Source organism: Aotus nancymaae, unplaced genomic scaffold (assembly GCF_030222135.1).
Source record: "Aotus nancymaae isolate 86718 unplaced genomic scaffold, 86718_ANA_hifiasm-v0.15.2.pri h1tg000040l, whole genome shotgun sequence".
Classification (NCBI taxonomy): domain Eukaryota; kingdom Metazoa; phylum Chordata; class Mammalia; order Primates; family Aotidae; genus Aotus; species Aotus nancymaae.
Genome location: NW_026988454.1, coordinates 58,452,050 through 58,479,587, shown reverse-complemented (window position 1 = coordinate 58,479,587; position 27,538 = coordinate 58,452,050). Strand labels below are relative to the sequence as shown.

General features: G+C 41.1%; 1 protein-coding gene across 3 annotated transcripts in view; it reads left to right on the top strand.

Moving 5' to 3' along the window:
• Positions 1-3,360: 3,360 nt before the first annotated feature.
• Positions 3,361-27,538, top strand: part of ARMC2 (armadillo repeat containing 2) — a 159,932-nt gene continuing 135,754 nt past the window's right edge. For 2 of the 3 annotated variants that reach the window (XM_064360797.1, XM_064360796.1), the window contains exons 1-4: positions 3,361-3,486; positions 9,305-9,565; positions 12,908-12,980; positions 20,492-20,663. In XM_064360797.1, the coding sequence (XP_064216867.1) occupies positions 9,348-9,565; positions 12,908-12,980; positions 20,492-20,663 (463 nt within the window). In that variant the 5' untranslated portion in view covers positions 3,361-3,486; positions 9,305-9,347. Of the gene's footprint in view, positions 3,487-9,304; positions 9,566-12,905; positions 12,981-20,491; positions 20,664-27,538 lie in introns of those variants that run through there. The other variant, XM_064360798.1, reaches the window with a different exon arrangement.

The following is a 27,538-nucleotide window of genomic DNA, read 5'->3' as shown; positions in this document are numbered from 1 at the left end:
CCCAATCTACTGCCTATATAATTCTTGCTTTAATTCAAAATCTAGAAATTCAGAAGGCATTTTTAAGTGAATGTAAAGATTTTTAAGTTCCTTTTGATCCCTATAGCCCCATGCAGCAAATACTCTGGGATAAGTGAGAGGAGGAAATAAAGAGCATAGCTTGACAGCTCAGTAGCCTAGGAAATACCTTTCCATGCTGCGGACAAGATGCCTGTATAATAGCAGCATGGCGTACGGGACTTGGGCATCACGAACACCAGACCTGAGGTCCTTTTATTAGCTGTGTGCCTGTTGGTGGATCTCTTCACCTCCCCGAACCTCAGTTTTCTCCCATCTCAAATTAAGATAATAATCCCTGAACTAACTACTTTCCAAGCTTATTGTAAACTCCAAATTAGACAAAAGAAATGAAGTGCTCCAAATAAAAGCAATTTGGAAACTATAAAGTGCTTTATAAATGTCAGATACTTATAATGAATACTTTGTCTTCCTCTTTAATGTCTCTAAAATATATGAAACATGTCAACAGTTTTGTTTCTAACGCAATGCCACTTACAAAACCTAACTATGTAAAATTCTGTGAAATAGCCATCAGGTAACCGTGGAGAAACAGCCAGGTCAGTATAATACGCCACTGCTGTGACAGCCTAAGTAGTTTCTCATATAGTGTCCTTAAGTGAGGTAGGCTGGAGAGTTTTATTGCTTCGAATAACTGCTTCCTCTAATTCTGCCTGTGTCATTCTTTTCAATTGTTCTAATTTGCCCAGCAGATATTTCCTGGCCAGCTGAGTTGGGTAGCATCAGATTCCTGTAGCTTGCTTATGGTTTATTTTAGACCAAGATCCTAGGGTGCAAGACCACAGCTAGTAATTGGCTGGGCCAGAGGTTTTTAGGTTGATGTTTCCATTGAGATGGTAATTATATAATCATTGGTTCCAAGTGAAGGTGAGGCAGAGTGTCTGGAGGGCAGGTTACAAAGAAACCTAAGACCCCCTCAACCCTTCACCCAGGCTAAGGCTAAAAGTATGGGGTCAGAGAGTGGAAAGGGAAGATGTGTAGGGAAACCTTTTGGAGAAAGGAGTGTGGGGTCCTATGCCCTTCATCTCAAGCCAGCGAGAGGGGCTTCCCCAGGGGCTTGGGACTGCCAGTGTCTGTAGTTAGGTGGCCTGGAGAACTGGAGCCTGATTCACTCTTGGGTAAGCTAAAGCTCCCTCCTATGGGAGCCTGGAAGGGGCTGCACCGGGACAGGCCTGAGCTCTCAGAGTCACTAGGGTAAGGGATGTGTGGGGTTTCCCTTGGGACCTATATAAAGGGGTACCTAAAGCTGGAATAAACCCTGGGTTTTTAGCATTTTCAGGAGCCCCTAGAATGGAGGTCCCCATCAATGAGAGACTCCAAAGGACCAGGAAGGACCCACATGAGCTGCTTTAACCATAGGCCAGCACAGCAAGCTTGAAGCCGCTCAACTCCAGGAAGAAGTGCTCCACCTTCTTCCTTCTCCTCACTGCCAGTTTGATCCAAGCTGGGTCTTAAACAACCTCTAGTGAAGGAGGATGGATAGGGGTGGAGGGCAAGCCTAGTGCACCCCTTCAGGGAAGGCCAGCTAGAGACCTTAAGTCTGGGGCTGGAATCGGGGAGGAAGACTTACTTTCATGTGAAGTTTGATGCATTTGTTTGTATCGTGCACCCAACATTATAGTTTTGAAATGAAGCTGTGGTTGAGATTTAGTTATGACAGGACTCTGTCAGTTTTCTAAGAATGAGCAGAAAAGGCTGGGTGCGGTGGCTCACGCCTGTAATCCCAACATTTTGGGAGGCCAAGGTGGGCAAATCACCTGAGGTAAGGAGTTCAAGACCAGTCTGACTGACATGGAGAAACCCTGTCTCTACTCAAAATATAAAAATTAGCTGGGCATGGTGGCGCATGCCTGTGATGCCAGCTACTGGAAGCTGAGGCAGGAGAACTGCTCAAACCCGGTCAGTGGAGGTTGCAGTGAGCCGAGATTACACCATTGCACTCCACCCTAGGCAATAAGAGCAAAACTCCATCTTAAAAAAAGAAAAAAAGAATGAGCAGAAAAATCCAGGACTTTACCCCCAACTTTCTTTCCATCCAGGGACAGGAGAAGATAACCAGCACTGAATAAATTTTAAAATGATAGTGAGAGACCAAAATAAAGTGGCATTGTATGACATCTCACAAGTTGTGAATTCAAAACACATAGTTTTATATAAAATGGGCAAAGGTCCATTTCCACAATGGAGTCCACTGACCAGTAAATGGGACTTGTTGATATAAATCATGTTGGTCACTAGAAAACACTTTGATCCTGAAGAAAACAAAACATTTTGTTTTGGGTCCTAAAATTATCCAATCAACAAATAGGTATTTATTTTCTGTTATGTTTGAAATCCTCCTGAGTATCTTGAAGAATATTTACATTCCTTTAGTTCAGGTTAGTATAATTTCCCACCTGGCATGATGCCTTACACATAGTATGTGCTCAAAAGTATTTTCAATTTAATTATTCTTTACAAGATGCTTAGCACCAAGGGAAGTGGCGTATTTCCAATGTTGGTAACAAATATCACTTCAGCTGGAAAATCCCCATGTTTACAAAACGTGGTGCAATCCTGAATGGAGATTGCTTATGATCTTACTTGTATTTAACACTGTAAAGTGTTGCTAAATGGTCTAATAGGAGAGAAGGTAATTTAAACTAGAAACACATAAATTGAGTGTTTTTTGCCATTCAACTGTGATGACGCACGAACAAAAAACGATTGGCCACGGGGAACCTAGACTGGAATCTCCTTCTCCTGCTCACTACACCTCGGCCCCTAGTTCCTCCCCTGTGGATGGGGACGCCAGGCTGCCTACCTCAGACTCAGAAGGGCCGATTACGGGCATACTCTGCAATCTCTGAAGTGCTCTACAAATGCAAGGGCTTAGTAACAGCAAACATTTTAATATTCGTTGATTGCCACGTGCATAGCGCTTTACATCTATTTTCTCATGCAATCTTATTAATATTTCCTGCCACTTGACACGGGAGGAAACAGAGGCTCAGCAAGTGGTTCCAGGTTATACAGAGCCCTAACCTGAGCCAGTAAATCCTTACTCTTACTCGCAAGCATTAAGCTTCCGTCCTGCCTGTTGTTATTTTACAGAGGCGCTGGGAGCCAGTAGGGGAGCAACAAATGTGGTTTGGCAAATTGCTAAAAGTGGACAACTGCCCACGACACCTGCTCTGCCCTGACCTCCCGGCCTCCATCCCTCGCCGGGCTCCTCCCACCCGCTCCGGCCGACGCCACGCCTAGGGGCTTCTACGCATGCGTTGGAGGGACCCGCGCAGGCCCAGAGGCTGAGCGGCGCCCTGGGGCCGGTCCCGCCTGCTCCAACGCTGCTGCCTTCGCCGCTGCGTCTGGAGAGCCGGAGGACGAGCTGAACCTCGCAGCCGCTGCTATGTCCAGCGCTCATCACAGGTGCTTTGGGTTAGGACGAAAGCCTCCTTCCCTGCGCCCTCGCCAAGCTCATTCCCCGGCCCGCTCCGCCTGCCCAGCGGCGGCCTGGCCCTGCAGTCTGGCGACCGGGCTGGCGGCGGGAGGTAGTTTGTGTACTGTTACCATGGAGACGCTGGCGGCCGGGCGTAGTGGGAGGGCGGCCGGGCGGGGTGAGGATGCTGATGCACTCTGCCCTGGCCGGGACCGTGGAGGAGCGGGCAGTGCCGTGGGTAGGGGAGCCGCTGCCTGCGCGGGAGGTAAGGTGTCTGTCCCCCGCGGCTCACCAGGGACCCCTCCTGCCGTCGTCTGCCTGTCTGTCCTCGGATCGGGGAGAGAGGCTGAGTGCTCTGTGCATGCTGTCAGGGGTCCGGAGCGATTGTCTCTATTTCTGTACACTCGCACTTAGCCAAGTGCGTGGTGCTTCACGGAAAGCCCGATAATACTTGTTAAATGAGAGTGGTAGACTAAAGGGCTTTGTCTAGGCAGGGGTGACTGGGCCAGAGTCAGACAGTTTGTATCTGGGCACTTCCAGGTAACAGATAGGGCCTCAAATAAAAGTGTATGTGTAACAATATTTAACATACGTTAAAATCATACTAAAATCATTGTGTATACCTAATGCCTTTTGGAATCCATTCCTACAAGTAACACAACAGGTCTTATGTCCCACCCTGATTTATAATTATTATATTTTAACTTGGTTGAAAAGCAAGCACCGTTTATTATTTGTATCCTGGTTTCTTAATCTATGAGATTCTGGTTAGTTGTTAATGTTGATTTGGCATAGCTGATATTCAATAAAATGCTTAATACAAATTCTCTGTTTTCATAAAGGCAAGCACCACCACCCACTGTTTCAATTTTAGAACTTATGTATAGAAACACTGAACAAATGTCATTCTCTCTTTTGTAATTTCTATTTTTAAATGCTCTTGAAAATGATTTTTGCTGTATCCTTTTATCATGTAGTACTTAAGGCAGTAATTGTTAACATTTCTAAGGGCCACATTAAAAAATGTTAACATTTTTAAAGCACCATGCTAAAGTCCTTTACATATATTATTTAATTCTCCAAACAATCCTGTGAGGCAATTATTATTACTATCCACCTTTTATAGATGAGGAAACTGAGGCTTAGAGATGTTAGAGGCGTTGCCCAAGGTCACATGGCTGTGAATTGTCAGCATTTAAACCCTTACTCCAGCATCTAAGCACTTATCCACTGCCTCTTTGGATGCTCATATTAATACAAAAATGATTCTGAGTCATGGAAGGGTCCTGAGTGTGATTTGCAGGGAAGACTGAAGCTGGCCTGCCTTTCCCCCATTGCAGGCATCCTGGTAGCGCGGTGTTATATTTAGCGGGAAGGCTCTGGTTCCAGCGGCTATTAGCAGCAACGGTAAAGACAGCTCTTTATAATTAGTTATAAACTTCTATAAATTATGACTCTGAACTTTCCCACAGACCAATAAGATATACCTTGTTGAAAAAAAAAAGTTCTTCACTTTCAAATTTCCTACTGCTGGTGGTGTTCACCCTCTAGAGGTCCAGTGGATACCACAGACTCAGGATGGTGTGATGTAAGACATAACTCAAGCTCTTTCTTGTTTCTCTTAAAGTCTGCTTCTCCTCCTGTTTCTTTTAAAAGGTCTCCTTACCCTCTGGCTCCCCTAGGTTTGCATACTCAGTGTTGTTTCTGGCCTCTTCCTGGCATCACAGATGCCAAATCCTGTTAATTCTGTTCTCAGTGCATCTCACTTGTTCTCATCTCTCCTCTAACCTCAGCCTCACCTTGACTCCTGTATCTCAGGCTTTACATACTTCACTCATTGATCACAATATTGAGTCCTACTCTGTGCCGGGCAACTTGAAATAAAGGCAAGACAGAAAGGAGGCTAAATTTGAACTCACCTGACCACATGACATCAAGAATCAGAATCAGATTTGAAATAAGGTCCAGATTTCATAATTCACTGTAACAGATATCTCCAATCAGAGAAATTATGCAGCCTTCGTTTGGAAATTTCTTAGCTCAAGTCTATATGTAAAAATGGAGTCAAGTGATTATGTAAGTGTTGACCTTCAGCCGTGCCTCACATGGAGGGTTGGGGCAGAGAGTCTGGGGGCAATACCACATGCACAGGCAATTCTAACACAGAGAGAGAGTAGAGTGGCAGAGACCAGCCAGGGGCCCCATGGAGGCTAGCAGGGTGGGAGAGGCATGTCCAGGAAAGCTTCCTTGAGGAAGTGACCTTTGAGAGTTAACTGGGTGATTATGTAAAAACTGTCTGATTTTACTACTTCTGATTTTTGCCCTCCTTTCCTTCCTGCCCATCTCTGCCAGATCAAAATATTGTATTTGATTTGCTCATCAACTTTTAATTTCTCAGCTTGCCATTTAATTTAGTTAGTTCAACCGCAATCCCAATTTTCAGAGTTCCCTCTTGTCCGCGCACACCCTGTATGTCTTGGCGCTTTGCATTGGCTCACTTACTGACTTTGCTGGAACTTCCTTCTCTACTCCAGCTCAAGTGCCAGCCACTGCCACTTGCCCAAATTCAGCCCTTTTTTCACAACCTAGCTCAAGCACCATCTCTTTCAGGAAGTCTACCTGATGCCTTCCCCTAATCGGAAGTCCCTTCTTCCTTTGTGATCACATAAATAATTTGTCTCTATGTTTTATTGCTGCCATCAGTTTCTTCCTTGTATTTAAATCATTTGAGTATAAGCAGGGTAAATACTCAGCTGCTACACACCAAGAAGGCTGTTGCTGTTGGGAAAATATTGGGGTCTCTATGTTAGTGGGTTAATAGTTGTAGCCCCAATACCTCCAAGTGCCTCACCTCCTACCACCCCATGTAGTGGGTAAGAGTTCAAATATTACCTGTGGGCATATATCATAGCTCTTTTTTTCCATTGCTTAAGACTCTGTCCAGACCAGGCATGGTGGCTCACACCTATAATCCCAGCACTTTGAGAAGCCAAGGAGGATAGCTTGAGCCCAGGAGTTTGAGACTAGCCTGGACAGCATAGTAAGACCTCATCTCAAATTATTATTATTTTTATTTTATTTTATTTTGCGACAGAGTCTCGCTCTATCTCCAGGCTGGAGTGCAGTGGCGCAATCCCGACTCACTGCAACTTCCGTTTTCCAGTTTCAAGCGATTCTCCTGCCTCAGCCTCCTTAGTAGCTGGGACTACAGGCACACACCACCACAGCCAGCTAATTTTTTGTACTTTTAGTAGAGACGGGGTTTCACCATGTTGGCCAGGATGGTCTCGATCTCTTGACTTAGTGATCTGCCCGCCTTGGCCTCCCAAAATGCTGGGATTACAGGCATGAGCCACTGCGCCCGGCCTATTATTTTTTAAAAGATTCTATCCACCTTGCGAAATTGTTGTGGGGTTAATTGAGATAATGCAGTCAAGAGCACTTAGCACAGTGCTTGGTGTTAAAGTAAATGTTTATCTCACATTAGTGGTTCTTCTTGCTTGAGAGTGAAGATAAGTCTTTTATTCTTCCTTGGGTTCCCAGAGATCTAAGCAGAAGGCTTTGCATATAGGCAACAGTTAATCAGTACAACTTGCTGAATGGATTTGCTCTACTTGGCAGGAAAATTTTGTAAAGTTAAAATTTCTGTAGGACTATTGTGTTATGGTTCAGGTATACTTTACTATAAGTAGATAAGTGTTCAGGTCCTGAGTGATTAATTTTTCAGGTTGGCAAAAACCATCTATAATAATTTGTAATTTAACAAATACCAATTTAAAAATTTTCCCGCAAAGCCCCATTTCTAACTCAGTTCTGAGTCAGTTCACATGTATTATTAAAGATTTCCATGATTGATTTAGTTAATATTAATATATGATTATAACATATTGTGCAGATTTTACATTATTATACAAGTTTCTCACAATGTAATTGTTAAATTGAGATTTGATGGAAAAAGAGAAGAAGAAGGATAGAGAAAGTTGTGTTAGACTTTTTGGTAAAAATTGATAGACAAAAATATTTTTAACCCTGTATCTACATTGTTTCTACCAGTATAGTATTTGGTCAGTGTAAATTCCTGTATGCTGCCACGTAATTCACAGGATTCTTAGAATTTGACCCGAGTAAATGCTCATCACTGTCTGAAAGAGTATAGATTTAAATACAAACTAAAAGATAGCCAGAGAGAACCTTAGGTCAGGAATGAGAGTTCATTATTACTCCCCAAAGAACTTTTTCTAGTCTTTATTAGACTTGACAGATTACTTTTGGACATTGTTAGACTTATTAGTGCCATATGAGGCCAAAGGGGTGGCAGACCTGATTTAGGCTCTGGAAGAAGCCTGTTTATTGTACGGAAACCTCTTCTCACTTAGTGGCCTCATTTCTTACTACACTAGGTCTTTTAGAAACAAACCAACAAACCTGTCATGGCCACTGAACTTAGATGTTATGGGACTGAATTTGTATTAGGCTTCCAAAAATAATATACATATATGCAGCTATAAAATATTTTGTATATGCTTTAAATAATTATCATTGAATATTTCAGAGTAAAAGCCAATTATTTCAAAAGTATTAGAAATAAAATGTACTAGGCCTGCCATCATTTTTGATAATTATATTAATGAACATAATTATAGAGACCTTGCTTAAATTCAAAATCCTGTATAAAAAATTCATAAAATAGTATTGCTTATCAAGTAATTTTTTACTGTTTTAGCTCAACACCTGGCATTTCCCTATGAGAAGTATGCCATATTGTTTATAGTGTTCATCAGAAACTCTTGGGGTGGGGCCTGCATAGAACTAAACAAATGTTCTTGTTGTCTGTTGTTATGTAACAGTGTTTGGAATCACAATATAGTAAATCTTTATTTGTCTAAGGAATCACTTGTTGATTCTACTTATAGAAATTGACTCTTTTTACTTTCCTGGGGCATACAAGACGGTTTTCTCTTTTGCAGAAGTTATTCTAAAATTGGGCAGCTGAAATAGGTGAAAAATTCATAGAACTCTGTCTCTCTAGAGATATCTTATGGGGTTCAAGTCTTTTTTTTGAGAAATAAACACCTAATGCTGTGTACTCATTAGGATTACATTTTAAAAATCTGTACTATTTTAAAGCTTAGATTTGTCTCCATGGGACACACCAACATTTGAGAAGGATCTGCATTCTCGTGGCCCTTGTAATGACTTTCACTCTTTCAGAAAGGGGTGTTGGGAAAGGATCAGCTGGTATTAATATTTGGTATTTATTTACTTAGGTCACTACCTCAAATTATAGGTGAGCTGAATCAATTCATTTAATTACATCATGGACAAATGTGGACTGAACCATTCTCTGAGGTTTGTTGCAAAATGAAGTGTCCTTTGGAAATACAACATTTCGTCTAAAATTTAACCTTAGTGTGGAGGGTACTGGGGAAGAAAAAAAAAAACTGTAAACATTTTAACAGAACCCTCTGTTTTTTGTAGGCTGAAGACCATGAGATGATTCTCTCTTCCTATTCTGTCTTCTTTCATGATTAATCATTCTCTCTGGGTTTAGCCTTCATCCTGGGTTTCTTCCCTGCACATCTTTTTCCTCAGTTGTATATTTTTGAGGAAATTCTCCTCTCTACACTTTTGAGAGCTGTTCTCAGATCCTAACCTCCTAACTGCTTGGTGGATTTTTAATTAAAAATTGATTCAGATTTTTTAAAGCTTAATATAGAGGAATGGTTTCATATATGGATGGGTTTAAGCATTCCTTTATAAAGTACTCAATAAAAATAATTGATGGGTTTTTGTACCATACATTTGCAGGGTGTGATGTCTATCTGAAGAATATTTTGCTTTCAAAGGAAAGATGTTGTCTCCAAATGATAAAAAGTTAGGAAAACTGGATCCATTTTATCGACCTTCAGTGTCTAAGCAGAAGACCAGTGCAGAAATCATAAGTGAAGCACGAAATGCATTAAGAACAGTTAGAACCCAAAGACCATTTACACCGCAGGAAGACCAAAGAAAACTGTTCGGACCTGAATCTTCACGAACATCAGAAAATAGACCTCCTTCCTCCTTCAGGTATATGGCATTTCACTTTCATGTGCACTCAGATATTCAGCACCGGGTTACACATTCCCTTAATGCTACTTATGGATAGTTTTTAAAAATAGACTTATTTTTTAGAGCAGTGTTAGGTTCCCAGCAAAACTGAGTGGAAGGTACAGAGATTTCCAATGTACCCCCTACTTCAACATATGCACAGCAACTCATTATCACCATCCCCCACCAGAGTGGTACATTGGTTACAATCAATAAACATATTTTGACATGCCATTATCACTGAAAGGCTATAGTTCACATTAGGGTTCACTCTTGATGTTGTACGTTTTGTGTTTTTGGACAAATTTCTGACGATGTGCAACCACTATCAGAGTAGTTTCACTGCCTTACAGATTCTTTGGTCTGCCTATTTTTCACTTCCTTCCCCCATCTCCTGGCAATCACTGATCTTTTTACTGTCTCCATAGTTTTGCCTTTGCCACAATGTCATATAGTTGGAATATATAGTATGTCACCTTTTCAGATTGGCTTCTTTAACTTAGTAGTATGCATTTAAGTTTCCTCTGTGGTTTCTCATGGCTTGAATAGCTCATTTCTTTTTAGTGTTGAATAATATTCCATTGTCTGGATGTATCACAGTTTATTTATCTTTCACCTACTGAAGGGCATCTTATTTGCTTCCAAGTTTTGGCAATTAGAAATAAAGCTGCCATAAACATCCATGTGTAAGTTTTTGTGTGGACGTAAGTTTTCAACTCCTTTGGGTAAATGCCAAGGAGCATGCTGGATCATATGGGAAGATGGTGCTTAGCTTTGTAAGAAACTGCCAAAGTGTCTTCCAACGGGACTGTATCATTTTGCGTTCCCACCAGCAATGAATGAGAGTTCCTGTTCCTCACATCCTTGCCAGCATTGGCGTTGTCAGTGTTCTAGATTTTGGCCATTCAAATTAGTGTATAGTGGTATCTCATTGCTTTAATTTACTTTCCCTGGTGACATATGATGTGGAGTGTCTTTTTATATATTTATTTGCCTTATGTATGTCTTCTTTGGTCATGTGTCTGTTAAGGTCTGTGGCCCACTTTTTAAATGGGTTGTTTATGTTCTTGTTGAATTCTAATAATTATTTGTGTATTTTAGATAAAAATTCACTATATGTCTTTTGAAAATATTTTCTCCTGCTCTACGGCTTTTCTTACTATCTTGATGGTGTCTTTTGCAGAGCAGAAGATTTTAATTTTACTGAAGTCAAACTTATCAATTCTTTCTTTCATGGATCATGCGTTTGGTATTGTATATTAAAAGTCATCGCAGTACCCAAAGTTGTCTAGACTTTGTCCTATGTTATATTTTCGGGGTTTTATAGTTTTGTGTTTTGCATTTATGTCTGTGATCCGTTTTGAGTTAATTTTAGTGAAGGGTGTTAGGTTTGTTTTTACATGTAAACGTCCAGTTGTCCCAGCACTATTTTTTTTTAAGGAATATGAGCCAAAGTTTTACTTGTTAATATCTTGCATTTGAAGTACTCTTTAATAACATCCTTAGCTTGAGATTCTTTTCCATAGTCCTACCATACAACTACAACGAGCCATTATATGGAGTTTCCCTCTCTGTCAGTTTTACAGAGACCTACCCATTACCCTAGTTTATTGTCATCAACCTTAATTAGATTGATTTGGTGTTCAGCTCAAAGGGCCTCCATCAACTTGAAATACACAGTCGCATCACAGTTAGATGAAAGCCACAAAAATGGGCTTGGCTCTTGTCTGAGGCTTTGACAGCTTCACACATTCCATGTGCTCGGCTGTCCTGGATGAGGGTGGTTTTCACCTCTTTTAAAGCAGTATTAACATCTGCTGCACCTCCTCAGCAGCAGTGCCTTCCTCAGCCATGGCAACGGGTTATGAGTGAAGGTGAATCTTGGAATGCATCGAGCCTCCAGCTCCGTGCAACTTGGAGGTGACAGGGAAAGAGCCCAGCACCAGTTTTTGAAAAGGCTATGTTTTCTCCATTGTATTGCCTTTGCTCCTTTGTCAAAGATCAGTTGACTGTATTTATGTCAGTCTATTTCTGGATTCTCTATATTCTGTTCCATTGATCTAGTTTTCTTTCACCAGTACTATACTATCTTTATTATTGTGGTTTTATAATATGTCTTAAAGTTAAAGAGTGTTTGTCCTTTAAATTTGTTCTTCTCTTTCAACACTATGTTGGCTATTCTGGGTCTTTTGTCTCTCTCTAGAAACTTTAGAATCAGTTTGTCAATATCCACAAAATGACTTGCCAGGATTTTGATTGAGATTGCATTGACTCTATAGATCAAGTTGGGAAGAATTGACATTGACAACGTTGAGTCTTCCTAGCCATGAAAATGGAAGATCTCTCCATTTATTTATTTTTTTATTTCTTTCACTGAGTTGTATAGCTTTCCTCATCTAGATTTTATCCATATCTTGTTACATTTATAACTAAGTGTTTAATTTTTAGAGTGCTAACATACAGTAATACGTTTTCATTTCAGTTTCCAACCTTGTATCCTGCAACTCTGCTATAATCACTTATTAGTTCTAGGAGCTTTTTGTCAGTTCTTTAGGATTTTGTACATAGATAATCATATTATCTGCAAAAAATTTTATTTTTTCCTTCCCAATCTGTATGCTTTTAATTTCTTTTTCTTGTCTTATTGCATTAACTAGGATGTCCTGTATGATACTGAAAGGCAGTAGTAAGAGGGGACAGCCTTGCCTTCTTCCTCAACTTAGTGGGAAAACTCTTTCTTACCATAAAGTATGATGTTAGCTGTAGGTTTCTTGTAGATATTCTTAGAAGTTTTTTTCTATTCCTAGTTTGCTAAGAATTTTTTTTTGTGTGAATGGGTGTTGGATTTTGCCAAATGCTTTTTATGTATCTGTTGATATGATTATGTGACTTACCTTCTTTAGCCTGTGGTGTGATAGATTACATTGATTGATTTTCGAGATAGTTGTTTTTTTAAGTTTGACTTTTGTTCAAGATTCCTGAAAGTAATTCCAAATGTTGGTTCAGGAAGTTACTTTGGAATGAAATGGTTACTAGTGGTTGTCCCATACCAGCTTTATAAAGTGAGATGAACAAAGATTTTTTTAAAAATTCCTATATACACTTCTTCTTTTCATTATTCAGTATTTTTTAATCTTCCTATAAGCAATCAAAAGACTTGTTAATAAATTGTTTTAAGTACGATAACATTAAATTTTTTTCCCTCAAGGCTTATGCATTGCATCCTTTGACTTGTTTTTTTAGCTAGAGTTAACTAATATATACTATAAATAAAGAAATAATTCTTCACAAACTAACACTCTGAACCATCTCTTATGCTAGCCTTCATGCATCCAGTTTTGAGTCATCTGATTCCAGGCCTATCTCTGGCACACGTCTTAGTCCACTAGAGCTGGTGAGTACTTTATATAACCACCAGTACTTTATATTATGTTGTGAAATGAAATTAGCCAAAAATACTTGGAATTAGCACTTATATATGCCATGAAAATTATCATGTACACCTAAATATGCTAATTTAATACGAAAGCAGGTTCTTTTATATTGTTCAAATGTAATGGGTAATATCTAATGAAATACTTCTATAATTTATCTATAGTTTGATAATAAAGAAGAAATTAAAAAATATGTAATAACTTGGTAAGCAATGTTGCACAATATTTTTGTTTTCTTAGTCATACATACATATCATTTTCTTAACATTTATATATACAAAAATTATATGTATAATTTATATTAAAGTTGTATATATCTTATACATATATAAAAATCATATAATACATGTTTATATATAGTCTCTCTATATATACACATTTACATATTAATATATGTGCTCAAAGATTTGTTACTAAAAAACTAACAAAAATCCCTATTGATCTCCTGTCCCCTTATTCTTCATGGTTCCCTCCTCAGTGGCTTTCACTTTAAACTCTTTTGACACATCCTTTTAGGATTTACATCCAGATTTCCCAATGCCACACGGTCTTGCTGCTTTCTGACTTATGAGCATGAGGAATTATCTAATGACTTCTCCCTAAGGAAAATGAAGATTTAGTTTCTGTCTGTCCTTTTGCCTTTTATCATAATGCATTCACCTTTTCTATCCCCACCATTACGCCCATATAGATACAACTTTGGTTAGATCTGTTTTCTCTGACCATGATTACATAAACCCTGTTCATGGCTAAGCCTTGAATTAGTGACACATTTTCCTTTCCTGCACCACTTTTTATTTCCCTGGCATTAATAACTGCCTTACTTTTAAGTTTTGTATTTTTAGTATTTCAACCCCAGACTCATCCCCAGTGGTCTAAATCTCTGTTTATATTCAGGCACATGAGGGATTCTGTGGATTTACGTCCTTGGAGAACTCTCCACATGTCCTGCCCAAACACTTTCCCTGAGCACCTGGTGCACAGCTCTCCTTCGGTGCCCCTTACCAATCATCCTGGGGACATGGCTTCTCCTTCTTGTGCTGGCTTTTTCCGGGTTCCTGTGTCTCAAGTCCTCTTTCTTGATATATTGTGGATTTCATAGAGCATTCCCTCCAATAGTTTCTTTAGAAAGGGTACGTGGAAAGTAAATTGAGACCTCGAGTCCTGTTTTTCCCTCTGGAAGTTTGTAGGATGTTTTTCTTTGTTTCTAGTGTTCTGAAATTTTATGATAATGGTTCTTTGTGTGAGTCTATTTTTAATCAATCATGCTGGGTACTTGAAGGGCCCGTTCAATGTGGAACCTCATGCCTTTCAGTAAACATGGCTATTAATTGAATATTTAATATCATAATTGTGTCTTACCCACTTCTTTGTTCTGTTTGCTCTTTCTAGAATTTATTACTCAGATGTAGGACTTCCTGGCTGAGTGTGGTGGCTCATGCCTATCCCAGCGCTTTGACAGGCCCAGGCAGGCAATCACCTGGAGTCAGGAGTTTGAGACCAGCCTCACCAACATGGTGAAACCTTGTCTCAACTAAAAATACAAAATTAGCTGGGCATGGTGGTGCATGCCTGTAATCCCAGTCACTTGGGAGGCTGAGACAGGAGAATTGCTTGAACTTGGGAGGCAGAGGTTGCAGTGAGCCGAGATTGTGCCATTGCACTCCAGCCTCAGCAACAAGAGTGAAACTCTATCTCAAAACTATATATATATATGTAGGACTTAAGTTTTCCTATTTTATCCTTTCTGTTTCACATCTTTTTGTGGAAGAGACTGATTTCTGATCCCTTTATTGAATGCTTTTCATTTCTGCTATCATGTTTTTAATTTTCAGAAGTTTTTTTTTCCCCTCTAAATTATCTCTTTGTATAGTAATCTGTTCTTATTTCATGGTTGTAGCATCTTATCTGAGTATATTAGTGGTAGTTTTGATTTTTTAAATTAAGTTTTCTTCTCCCTTTGTAGTCTCTGTTGCATTTTTATGTTTGTTTTTGTCTGCTTTTTATGCTAGAGGCTTCCTCTGATGCCTCATGCTGTTTGTTTGTTTGGGGTGTGTGGATGCGGTTGGTCAACCTATAGGTGGTATCTACCCACATCTATGCTTAGGAGGATCTGGCCGGACTGTGTTGTTGGTCACACCCCAATGGCAGTATCTTCAGGACTTTTCTTACGGGCTAGTCATATTCTCTGTAAAGAAGTATCTTCCACACTTTTTCCTGGATGTTAAAGTCTGGTTGCTAGCTTCCAGGTATAGGAAGAATGCAGGACTGCCCCCAGTATTTAGGATATAAATATTCAATTAATAGCCATGTTTATAATAAGTACTCTGACACTCAACAATAAGGGTACTTATTGTGATAGTACCCTTACTTATTGAGTTCAGTTAAAGAAGACCCTGTTTTACCTTCTTTAGAGAATAAACCTATCTTCTTCTGGGTTCATTAGCCTGACTGCATGGAGCTGGGAAGGATGGAATTACACAGAATTTCAGCCAATCCTCCTTTTTTAACCACTCCTCCCCTTCTACCCCTTCTACCAGAAGTACTTGGTGATACTGGTTCCCTAGACTTTTATGAGCTTGGTATGTTAGTCAAGCGCTTCACAGTTTCTAGTACTGTGTGCGTGTGTGTGTGTGTGTGCGCGTGCACACGTGCTTGTATGTATGGTTGTTTTGGATGAACTATTTGAAAGTAAGTTGCAGACATTGTGATACTTCATCCACAAAAATGTAAGTGTGCATCTCATATGAACAAGGACAGTCTCCTATATAACCACAATACCATCATCACAGCTCAGAAAATTAACATTACTCTGTAATATTTAATGTATAGTCTATGTCCAAATGACCCCAATTGCCTCAAAATATATCTTATATTTTTCAAGTATTTATCAGAATGCCTCTGTGAGGAAGATTATACCTGTTCATATATGACAGATGACAAAAATAAGATCCCAAGATAATAAGCGTGAAACAATATTACAAGAAATAATTTTCCAGCTATTGTTGACACATGGCTTCTTAATGTCTACAACCTTGGGAAACACTTGGGTTTGTAGCCAGCTACAGCATGAGGACCCAGTTCGGCAGCTTGGTGGCTGTACCTTATTGTAGAGTTGCTCTTTATTCTATGATTCTGTGGTTTGACTCCTATAAATTGCTTTTCATGTTAGTGTAGATTTTTGGGGACTCACTCAATTTGGATCTACCCTTCCCTTAAAAAAAAAAATCTCAATTTCTAGAGATAACTCAATATTTGTCAAACTGGTACAGTTCTTGGACTTCAGGATTAGCTGCTGGGCTAAGACAAGATAGGCATTTGTCTGTTTAGGGTCATTGAACTTAAATTTCCTTACCTCAGAATGGTTGGGTGCTATGTTCAAAGTAAAAGTAGACAGCTAGGCGCAGTGGCTTACACCTGTAATATCAACACTTTGGGAGGCTGAAGTGGGCGGATCACGTGAGGTCATGAGTTCAAGACCAGCCCAGCCAACATGGTGAAACCCTGTTTCTATTAAAAATATAAAAATCACCTGGGTGTGGTGGCACATGCCTGTAATCCCAGATACTCTGGAGTCTGAGGCAGGAGAATTACTTTAACTCGGCAGGCGAAGGTTGCAGTGAGCCAAGATTATGCCACCGTACTCCAGCCTGGGCAGTAGAGTGACTCCATCTCAAAAAACAAAAACAAAAAAACAAAGTAAAAGCAGTCTAAGAAGTTCCCATTTTAAGTAAAATGACTGCTTTAATTTGAGGTTGTTGTTATAGTGGATTATGTGAGGGTCTTAAGTACATTTGATTTTAAACAGCAATTAAAATTTGGGGTCCCCAGTCTAAAAATTCTGAAAATGGCCCGGTGCTAACTGACATTCCACCTTCTTTCTTCTTTATCAGTGCAGTTACTTAAAGAACTCTTCAGTTCTGGTCACCACTAAATTGACAAAGGGTGGAGATAGGGGAAGGGAGAGCGCGTGGAGAGAAGGAGATAACTGGAGAGAGAGGGAAAGAGAGTGGTGGAGGAGTGTCTCACAGTTAAGGGACACGTTTGCTGAAAGAATTTGTGAAGACCTAACCATTGAATCTCAGTGCTTTTTGGATCTAGGACACTTTCTCAGAGCAATTTGCCTTTTAATAATTCCTCAATCAGCAGTCAGTCAGGGAGCAGGGACTCAGACAACAGATTTTTAGCTCCTATATTGAGCAGATTAGCTCAACTCTGCTTTTGTACAGTTACCTTTCTCTCTTTCTCCCCGTTCCATCTGGCTTGTGCTCCCGACACACCCTCCAGCGGGCAATGGGCTGGAAGAGTCATGGCCAGCCTGATGGAGACCTTAAATGTTGTATGAACTGGGTCTTCTTTCACGGGGTTGTCCTATGGAAATAGACTGTGTCTTCAATGGACTCGAACAGATCCCTTAGCCAGAGCAGATCTTAAAATCTGACTGTATCCCTGTCCTTGATTATACTCAAGTCATGGGTTAGTGTCTTGAAACAAAATGTGAGGTAGCTAAGGTTTTCAAGTGAAAACAATTTTTTTTGAGACAGAATCTCCTTCTGTCACTCAGGCTGGAGTGCAGTGGTGCAACCTCTGCCTCCCAGGTTCAAGCGATTCTCCTTCCTCAGCCTCCCAAGTAGCTGGGACTACAGGCATGCACCACCATACCTGGCTAATTTATGTATTTTTGATAGAGGTGGGGTTTGACCATGTTGGCCAGGCTGGTGTCGAGCTCCTGACCTCAAGTGATCTGCTCACCTTAGCCTCCCAAAGTGCTGGGATTACAGGCGTGAGCCACCGTGCCCAGCCCTCAAGTGGAAATTTAAACTTATTTGCAGTATTCTCTGATTTCTAAAATTATTGGAATTTTATAAGAGAAACATGTTTGCTGTTTTTTCTCACAAAAGTCATTTTACTCCACAGAGTGAAAGAACATTTTGTAGAATTTGGCATAAAAGAAACTGCTGAGTCATTTAGTTGTTTTCTCTTAAAGAATTAAAAATGCTTTACATGTGTCACTTTATATTCTAAGTAGTCCCACGAGATGCATGTTTAAATAGGACACATTATTTATTAAAGGTCAGTGGTAAAGTGGAACTAAATTTTTATTATACAAACAATTACTGATTTTGCACTAAGAAAATAATGCCTTTTATTGAGGAACATTTGTGGGACTTTTATTTTGCCCTCCAGAGAAAATTCAGTGACTCTCTTGTGGGGAAATTTGCTTTTCAAACCATATTTTTCCTCTTTATAAAATCTTTTGGCTGGGTGTGGTAGCTCATGCCTGTAATTCCAGCACTTTGGGAGGCCAAGGTGGGAGCTCTCTTGAGCTCAGGAGTTTGAGACCAGCCTGGGCCACAAAGGGAGACCCTGTCTCTACAAAAAATAAAAAATTAGCTGGATGTGGTGGTATATGCCTATAGTCCCAGCTACTCAGGAGGCTGAGGCTGGAGGATCGCATGAGATTGGAAAGTCAAGGCTGAATGAGCCATGATCACATGACTACACTCCAGCCTGGGCAACAGAATGAGACCCTGTCTTAAAAAAAAAAGAAGATCTTTCATTCAGTACAGTTTGGATGTCTGTAGAAGGAGCCGTTTATTTTGTCTGCGTGATTGTTATTTGACAGATTTCTTGATCTTTGTTTCAGTTTCAGGGTACCTGCAGAATACAGAAATTTTGAGTTAAGAAAACCACACATTTATCTTTAAAACTGAAAACACCTTTTTTCCTGTATTACACTCTTAGCTTTTCTGTTCCTATTAGCGTCATGGTCTAAGTAACATTCTTATTAATATTTTGCAGCAAAGTGGGGAGGCTAAAAATGAAAATGACTATTTGTTGAACAAATATAGTGCAATTTCTGTAAACAAACAAGTGTCACCTCCTTCAGAACAGATCCCTCAGAATCCAATATCTTAATTCTAGCAAACCTGTGTCAGAGGCTAGGGCCTTGACTTTTGAGAAGAATTAAAAGTAACTTGGAACCAAACCTGATAAATAAGGGGTGAGCAACTTACATGGGGAAGGAAACTGGCATTTCTTGAGCTTCCATAATGGGAATTGTGTTTATGTCAATGGCCCTGTAAGAAGGGGACCACTGTCTCTGTGTTGTAGCTGGGCAGGTTCAGAGAAGTAAATGGCCTGCACAAGTGCACAGAACTAGTGAGTGGATCCTTCTCCAGGTCTCCGAAAGTGATTTATGCTTTCTTCCATATTATGATTATTTCATTTACTCTTCTTTTTTTCTGTGTTAGAAAAATGTATCTTTAATATCACAGAATAGTTTTTTTGGTCTGGTTTGTAAACTGCTCCTAAATATAAATGAACAAGTGGAAATAAACACTTTGAAAAATGTCATCATTATTGAAATGAACTACTTGGAAGGAACACCCTAATATAGATGTCTATGTTCTATTCATGTATGTGAGAAAACAAGTGTTTGAGATTATGCGTCATACGTGATAAATGACTTCACCCAATTTTCCAAATTATATGACTTGAATTTCACACTGGGTGCTTCAAAAATTTGTTGATTAACTTATTGGATAGTGAGTCACTCATTCGCATATTATGGAAGTGACTTTAGAAATGTTAACTTGATTATTTTGGGTTAGAGCTAAAAGCACTTGCTGCCATAAGGTTGTTCTTTCATAGACAAGTAACTGTGCTGACTCTGGAGACAGGAAGGATAAGACTACCAGGCAATACTAAAACTAGGAGCTCAGCCACCCTATGAGGGTCTGGCCCCAGGTCAGAGGCCACTCAGGTCAGAGGGAGTTCTGGGTGGCACAGAACTTGGTGCAGGTGTTTTTCAAAAAATCTTTAAGGAACTAGAATTTTGTTAGTAATGCTCCTTTACTGAGAGTATCAGCATCAACAGTTAAGAAGGGGAAGAAATAGGGAGTATCAACGTAAAATTCCTGAGATTTAAAATATACAACACTTTCATAAGTCCAAGACAACTTCTTATTTTTCTGTTTTATGGCTTTTTTACCTAAATTCTTTAAAAATTTTGATATCATTAAAAAATACATTTGTGGCATCCAAAATATATAAATGTAGCACTTACATTCCACGTAATTCTTGGTACATATAGGTGCCCAGTAAGTGTTTTCTGAACTGAATTGAACTCAGGACGTTGCAAAGCATGTTGAATATGCTATTCGTAATTTTTAGTCTTTTATATAGATAATATCTGTTTGCTAACATGGGTAAGCTGTTTTACTCAAGTATGCTAACAGGACAGCAGAGTAGTTAATACAGTATGATTGAAAAAAACCATTAAAAAGTGCCTTATATGTGCATATGTCACATTATGCAAGGTGGGCCAGTGAGATGGTAGAATCAGGAAGCCAAAATGAGGCCCGGCAGATAGCCCTTGTGCTCTTCTGGAAGGGTTGGGGCTGGCTCTGAGGCAGGTGTTCTTTGAGACACAGAAAGTCATTCCAATAATTTAAAAATCTCTTTCCAGAAACCGAAAGTTCCAGCATCTCCCACCACAGAAAAGGATTCCTGCTTTTCCTTTCCTAAGCCCCCAGTGGACGCTGCGAAGATTAGAAGAATAAGCAGTGCCAGGGCTCGCTTATTCAGGGCTGCCTCCCAGGGGGCCCTTCTGCCGGACAGATCACTTCCTCCCTCTGACTGTAAGGCCATGTAACATCCTATCATCTCTGGGGACAGGCATGCTTCTTGAATTTGCACACAAAAGCTATATTTATATGATTTTTCCTAATCCTGGATGTTTTTTACATTAACTAAGACTTAGTTCATATTGGGCAAAAGCTGGTTAAGCAACACTGTTCATATATTTTTCCAGGTACTTATATGGAATACCTAAATATCACAGTTGGTAGGAAAAGAATATTGGGATAAGTAGCTGGGCGTGGTGGCTCACGCCTGTAATCTCAGCACTTTGGGAGGCCGAAACAGGCGGATCACCAGAGGTCAGGAGTTTGAGACCAGTCTGGCCAACATGATGAAACCCCGTCTCCACTGAAAATACAAAAATTAGCCAGGTGTGGTGGCGTGTGCCTGTAATCACAGCTACTCGGGAGGCTGAGGCAGGAGAATTGCTTGAAGCCAGGAGGTAGAGGTTGCAGTGAACTGAGATCGTGCCGCTGCACTCTAGCCTGGTCAATGAGCGAGACTGTCTCAAAAAAAAAAAAAAATTAGGATAAGTATTCTCTAGTGGATGGTTTACATATATCAGAAATAAATGATTTTTAAGTTAGAGTTCAAAAAGTTGTTAATTTTATTAGAAATTAATGAAAATTATGATTCTTATAGTGTATATTAAGCTTAGGTTTTTGAAAATACCTTTCTGATCCCATGTGAGTATGTGAGCAAAATTTGAATGGGACTTTTCCTACTGCTGGAGGATTGCTGCCAGGCACCTAAACCTGGGAAGGAGAGGCTAAAGATCATAGCCCGAGGAGTTCCACCAGCAGTTAGAATCACTCCCCATCCAGGGCACATTCAGGGTTTCTCAAACTGCGGGAAAGGACCCAGAAGTGGGATGAAAGTCGATTTAGTGGATCACACCAGTGTTTTTTAAAAAAGAAGTAGAATAGAATATAATGGAAAATGTCAGAATATGTAACACACAATAGGGGTAAGTTTTGCTTCAGGAGACTTTACCTTGGTCTTCAGTGTGTGTTCAGGGTCACATTACAAATTGATTTCTAACTGTGTGTAGTCAAAAAAAGTTGGGAATCCACTTTACCAGGAGCTACAGAACTGGTTCTCCTTCCATCAACAAGATCTGATGAAGAGAGATAGGCTTACAGTTACAGAGAGATGGGGAGAGGCTGGAAGATACATCCCAAAGATCACAGCCCCAACCTGAGCATCATCATACCCCACCTGATGGACAAGTATTTTCTTTTGATTCATTTCCAACATTTAAAAAGTAGAAGAATCTCATGGAAGAATCCAGATATATGAATTCTTGTGAAAAATCAGAAAATCTGACAACACTGGGTCCCCATTCCACGTGGCCACAATGGGGCATGATCAGAGCTGAGTGGTATCCACACTCTGGCCAGGATATGATCTGCAGTTCATCATGGCCCCATCCTGTGCCATTCACTTGTGTGTCTGTTCTCTGATGTGGATGAAGAGGGAAAGAAGAAAGAGAAGGAAGGAAGGAAGGGAGGGAGGGAGGCAGGGAGGAAGGGGAAAGAAAGAGAAGGAAAGAAGAAAGGAAAGGAAGAAAAGGAAAGAGGAAAGAAGAAAGAGAACAAAAGAAAAGAAGTAAGGAAAAGAAAAGGAAAGAAGGAAAGAGAAAGAAAGGAAAGAAAGAGAAAGAAAGAGAGAAAGAGAAGACAATGAGGATGTGCAGGGTGTGTGCCTCACGCTGTGATGCCATGACCGAGTATGTCATATATCATTAGGCAAGTTGCTTTACCTTGATGTCCCAGTTTGTTTCCTTTCTTACACTGCCAGTCAGTCTGATATTTATTGGGATCCTACTAAGTGCCTGGCACTATTCTAGGCCAACAGAGTCCTGCCCTCAGAGAACTTACGATCTGGCAGAGGAGATAGACATTGACAGGAGAACAAATAAGTAAGATAATTTGAGTGCTTATGAATGCTCTGAAGAAGATAAACAAGATAATGGATTTGAGAGTGACTATGATGGGGTAATTTGCTTTAGCTCAGGTGGCTCTGAAACGTACCTTTGAGGAGCTGACAGCTGAGTAGGAAGGTGACTCATGAGAAGGAGGCAGCCATGTAAAAATCCATGGTCCAAGTGTCCACATGGAAGGAAAAGCGAGTGCAAAGACGGCACAGGAGCAAGTGCTGGTGGTGGAGGACCCGGAGGCCCGGTTGCTGGAAAGGGGTTGATCAAGGGAAGTTGGAGGGAGCTAAGGCCACAGAACTGCCCAGGGCCTCAGAACATGGAAAACACACCCAGCTGTGTTCTACTTGTGAAAAGCCAAGGCAGGGTTTACAAAAGGGAGAGACAACATGATGTATGCTTTTTCATCAACAGCAGTTCTCAGTGTAGCTGCACATTAGAATCACCTTCACCACTAGAGTCCTATGTCAACTCTGGTCAATCAGAAAGGGCTGGTCATTGCAGGAGCAAAGGGCTTGCCAAAATGAGAGGGGCTGGGACCTGGAGGCAAAGGGCACTTCTTATGAACAGGATTGCAGGGTTGGTGCAAGGACTCATCCCCTGTTTTTAATTCTGTGTTCTTGCTTGTGAGGTTGAATACTGTGTATGTTTCATGCGTGTAACTCTTGGGAGCGCACACTAGAAAACCCTGCTGCTTGCCGAGGTACACATTGATGTGAAAGTGACCATAGAGATGAGTACTTTGCTCACTGTCTTCCTCCTCAGTGCTTCCCCAATGGCTTAGCTCCTTCCCCTCTGGGCTACCTGACTGTTGTCTGTGTGCTCTGGGAGGGGCCCTCTGCAGCTGTCATTTCCCAGCATTGAGGACAGCTCCACACCTCCAAGGCGCACTGAAGCATGTATTCATCGTGGTTCTTTTATCCACCCTGTTTGCAGTCACCGCTCTTCACCATTCAGGCCATCCCTGAGATCTGGGTCAGCATTCAGGAAATAGTGGCAGCAAAAACTCATTGTCATTTTAAAAGTACATGTCATCCAATTAGAAAATTATAAAAGATGTTTGAGCTCTCCAGCCTTGGAATCACTGTCATTTGTCTGAGAGCTCCCTGGGTTCCATTGTAGAGCCTCTCTGTTGTTTAGAAGAGGTAGGCTTTGTGGGGTGACTGAGGATGTAGATGGAAGGCATCCCTTCACTTGGCATGAAGTCATTTGTGGCTGGCACTACCCCACAGGCAGGGCCAGGGTGTGGTGGCTGGTTTGGAATTCCTGATTTAACAGAATGAAAGAGGAAGAGATTTGTGTAGTCATCTCCACAGGGCCAGCAGTATAACTGCTTTGTGTTCACATAGGGTTTTTGGCTGGAGGTGACACTGCTGTGAATTCCTCCCCAGTCATTCAAGCCAGACAAGAGGCCTGAGAGCAGTCACCACCTTCTCAGCCGTCCCTGTCAAACTCTCTGTCACCAAGCCCTGCACGTGCTTCCTGACTTGCTCTTGAGTCTGCATTCTCCCTTACCACTGCCACGCCGCCTCCATCCCTCTTGCCTCATCTTGTTTTGCTGCTCTTAAACCACCCTCTGCTCACTGGGGTACTGTAATGGTCTGCAGGTGGGTGGATGCGAGGCCCTCAGCCCGAGGAACAGCCAGTGGAGTCTGGGGATGCTGAGCTCCCAACACAACATGGCTGTGAGCAGCAGCCTTAGCCCTTTATCCCAGGGGACCGTGAAAAATGATCATAAAACACAAGAGGTCGGGAAGCAAATAAAGATCAGATTGCACCATCCTCTTGCTGAAAACTCTTCAGAGGCCCTGCTGTGCCTACAGAAGTGTTTGCCAAACTGAGTTCCAGGGGACTCCAGGGAACACTTTTGGCAAAACATTATTAGCTTTTCTTTGGGAAAAGAGTTCAGTGCTCAAATAGGTCAGGGAAACACTGCCTACCTGTCATCTTCTTGGCGAGTCTCTGTGTACATGAATGTATTAAAGTGTTGGTAAAGAAATCTGTTTAATTTTAATTCAACCCAGCATTTCGCAAACCTGCTGGACTGTGGGATCTGTCTTTCGGGAACACAATTGGGAAACACAAGCCTGCTGTAGAAGTTGGCAAACTTTTTCTGTAAAGGGATAGTAAATGTTTTAGACCTGGTCCATATGGTCTCTGCTCAGCCTCTTCAGTTTTGCCATTGTAACATGGAAGCAGCCATCCACCAATTTATGGCCATTCTCATTCTTGATGAATGTCCCCCATGAAACTAAGCATGTATAACTATGGTCTGTATCTTCCTGTCAGGTAGTTACAGTGCATTTTGTGAATTTTGTAATGGATCCTGGGTAAATTTCAAAAGGAGACAGCTCCCAGCAGCCTTACCATGCAGGACCAGTTCAGGTTCACAAATATTTATTTGATATCTGTTATATACCACACCCCGTTATCAGCTCTCAGACAACAAATAGACAAGGCTTTTCTCTATTTGAAACTTGAATTTCATGTAATTTTGTTGTTACAAAATATTGTTCTTCTTTTGATTTTTTTCCAACCATTTAAAAATAAAAAAAGCATTCTTAGTTTGCAGACTATATGAAAACGAAGTGGGGCAGATTTGGCGGGGCTGCAGTTTGCTAAGCTCTGGTAGGGGCGGGGGGGGATGAAGTCCAGTCCCTCCAAGTACACAGCTCTGTTGTCATCCAGCCCCGGCCTAACATTCCAGGCCCTGCTCATGCCTGTCCTGGGTCTGCCCCCTCACAGTGGGTGCACCAGCAGGGTGGAATCCCTTGTGGTTCCCCACACCCACCCTGCTGTTTCAAGCCTCAGGCAATACCTGCTGTATAATTTGCTGGGCACATTGCTGAATGAAAATGTGGAGCTCTTTGTTCAAAAATTATTAAGAGGTTAAAGATGGCCATAGCAGAGCCTTAAACCAAGTGTGGGCCCTTCTAAAAGTGGGGCCTGCCTGACTACACAGGCGATGCACACTTGAAGTTGACTTTCACTCCAGACTTCTGTTCCCTTTTCTTCAAGCTATTTACCTATTATTAACTATTCAAAATGCATCTTAGCCCCCGCCTCCTCTGTGAAGCTTTCTTTGACCAATTCCCAACCCCTCAAGGTTTCTCTATTTTCTCTGCCCACTCCTTACCGAGCTGGGACCACACTGGGCTGCATTTATCTCTTTACACATCTGTCCCCTTTGTCTCCCCTGCTAGATGGAGCAACGTCAGTAAGAAATGCCTTTTTCTCTATTTGTTGCCCGAGAGCTGATAATGCGGTGTGGTATATAACAGGTACCAAATAAATATTTGTGAACCTGAACTCGTCCTGCATGGTAAGTAAGACTGCTGGGAGCTGTCTCCCTTTGAAATTTACCCATGATCCATTACAAAATTCACACAATGCGCTGCAACTATCTGCCAGGAAGATACAGACCATAGTTATACATGCTCAGTTTCATGGGGGACATCCATCAGGAATGAGAGTGAGCGCCCTGGGGCACTTGTAATAACTGACAAGCTTACTTCAGTAGATTTGAAGATAGACAGGTGTAGATCCTCCACCTATAGGTATGGTTGGGTTTCCCTTCTAGAAGCTCCATGATGGCCAGGACTTGTTCACCATGACTTCACCCGTGTAGTGAATAGCACCTGGCACATGGCGGTGGGTGCTTAATAAGTATTCAGGGAGTGAATGAATGAGAGAAACAAATGCTAAAAGATAACGATAGGCTAAAAATACTTTGCAATCCGAAACAGAATGTGTGCTTTGTAATTCACTAGTGAAGTCATTTAAGGTGATGTGGTGATGTGGAGGGAGCCTTGGCCCAGAAGTCAGGATTCTTGGGTTCCAATAATCATAATGACAGTAACTTCTAGGTTTTGAGTGTGCTAGCGCCATATAAGTCACTTTTCTAGGCCACATCGTTTTAAATCTCACCACATCCCCAAGAGGTGGGGACCATTGAAGGTGGCATGAATTGAGTGATGTCCACATCACAGAGCAGGTGCTTGGGGGGCCTGCCCTCAAACCCAAGTCTGAGCCAAAGCCCGTGCTCTTCCCATCCTATGGTCCTGGCTCTCCCTGTGACCTTAGACAAGTCACTTTCCCTTTGGGTTCTCAATTTTCTCATCTTAAAAAAAGAAACCTAGAATTTCTAAGGTTCCTTTTAGTTTTAAAATTTAGTGTTTTGAAAGCAGGGAGTTTGGTCAGAGGAGAAGAATAGGTGGTTTTGTTATGATTCGTTTTTATTGGTTTGTTGGTTTCTTAGATAAGTACAGAAAAGGAAAGGAAACCTTGAGTCATTTTGAAAAATCTTGCAAAACAGTAAGTATTTTTCTATATGAAGCTCATCCCCACCACCTCACACTGTACTGTGGGAGATTTACTCTCTTCTCCTTTAACAAAACGTTTTATCACAGACTAGTTTAGTAGCAGCATAGACAATAAACTATTCCTAATATCAATTTGCTGTTAAGGAAAGTGATATATTATTATATGTCTAAGAATCTGCAGTCATAAACAAAAAGACAGGATGTCTTCTTGCAACTCTTTCTTATACCTCTCTAGAGGTATGTTCCAGTGCCCTCTCCTTTCCATTGCAGAGTAGTGGTCTACTAGGCTAGGCCTACACAATCCACCCCTCACCCCTCTAATCACCTCTCCTCCTCTTCACCCCCTCACATGCTGCATTCCTGCCATTCCTTGAGCACCCCATGCACAGTGGTGCTAAAGAGTCCTCCACTTCAGCCTACCTTAGGGCCTCCACACCAACTGGTCTCTCTGCTCAAAACACTCACCCTGGTCACCTGGTGGCTGGATGCCTCACCCCATAAAGGATTTGCCCTCCCTGCCCTACTGTACCCACCCTATTCCCAGTCCCCTTGACCCTTGCACACTTCTATACTTTGCTTTTTTCCACAGCACTTACTATTTTATAATATGTCATAT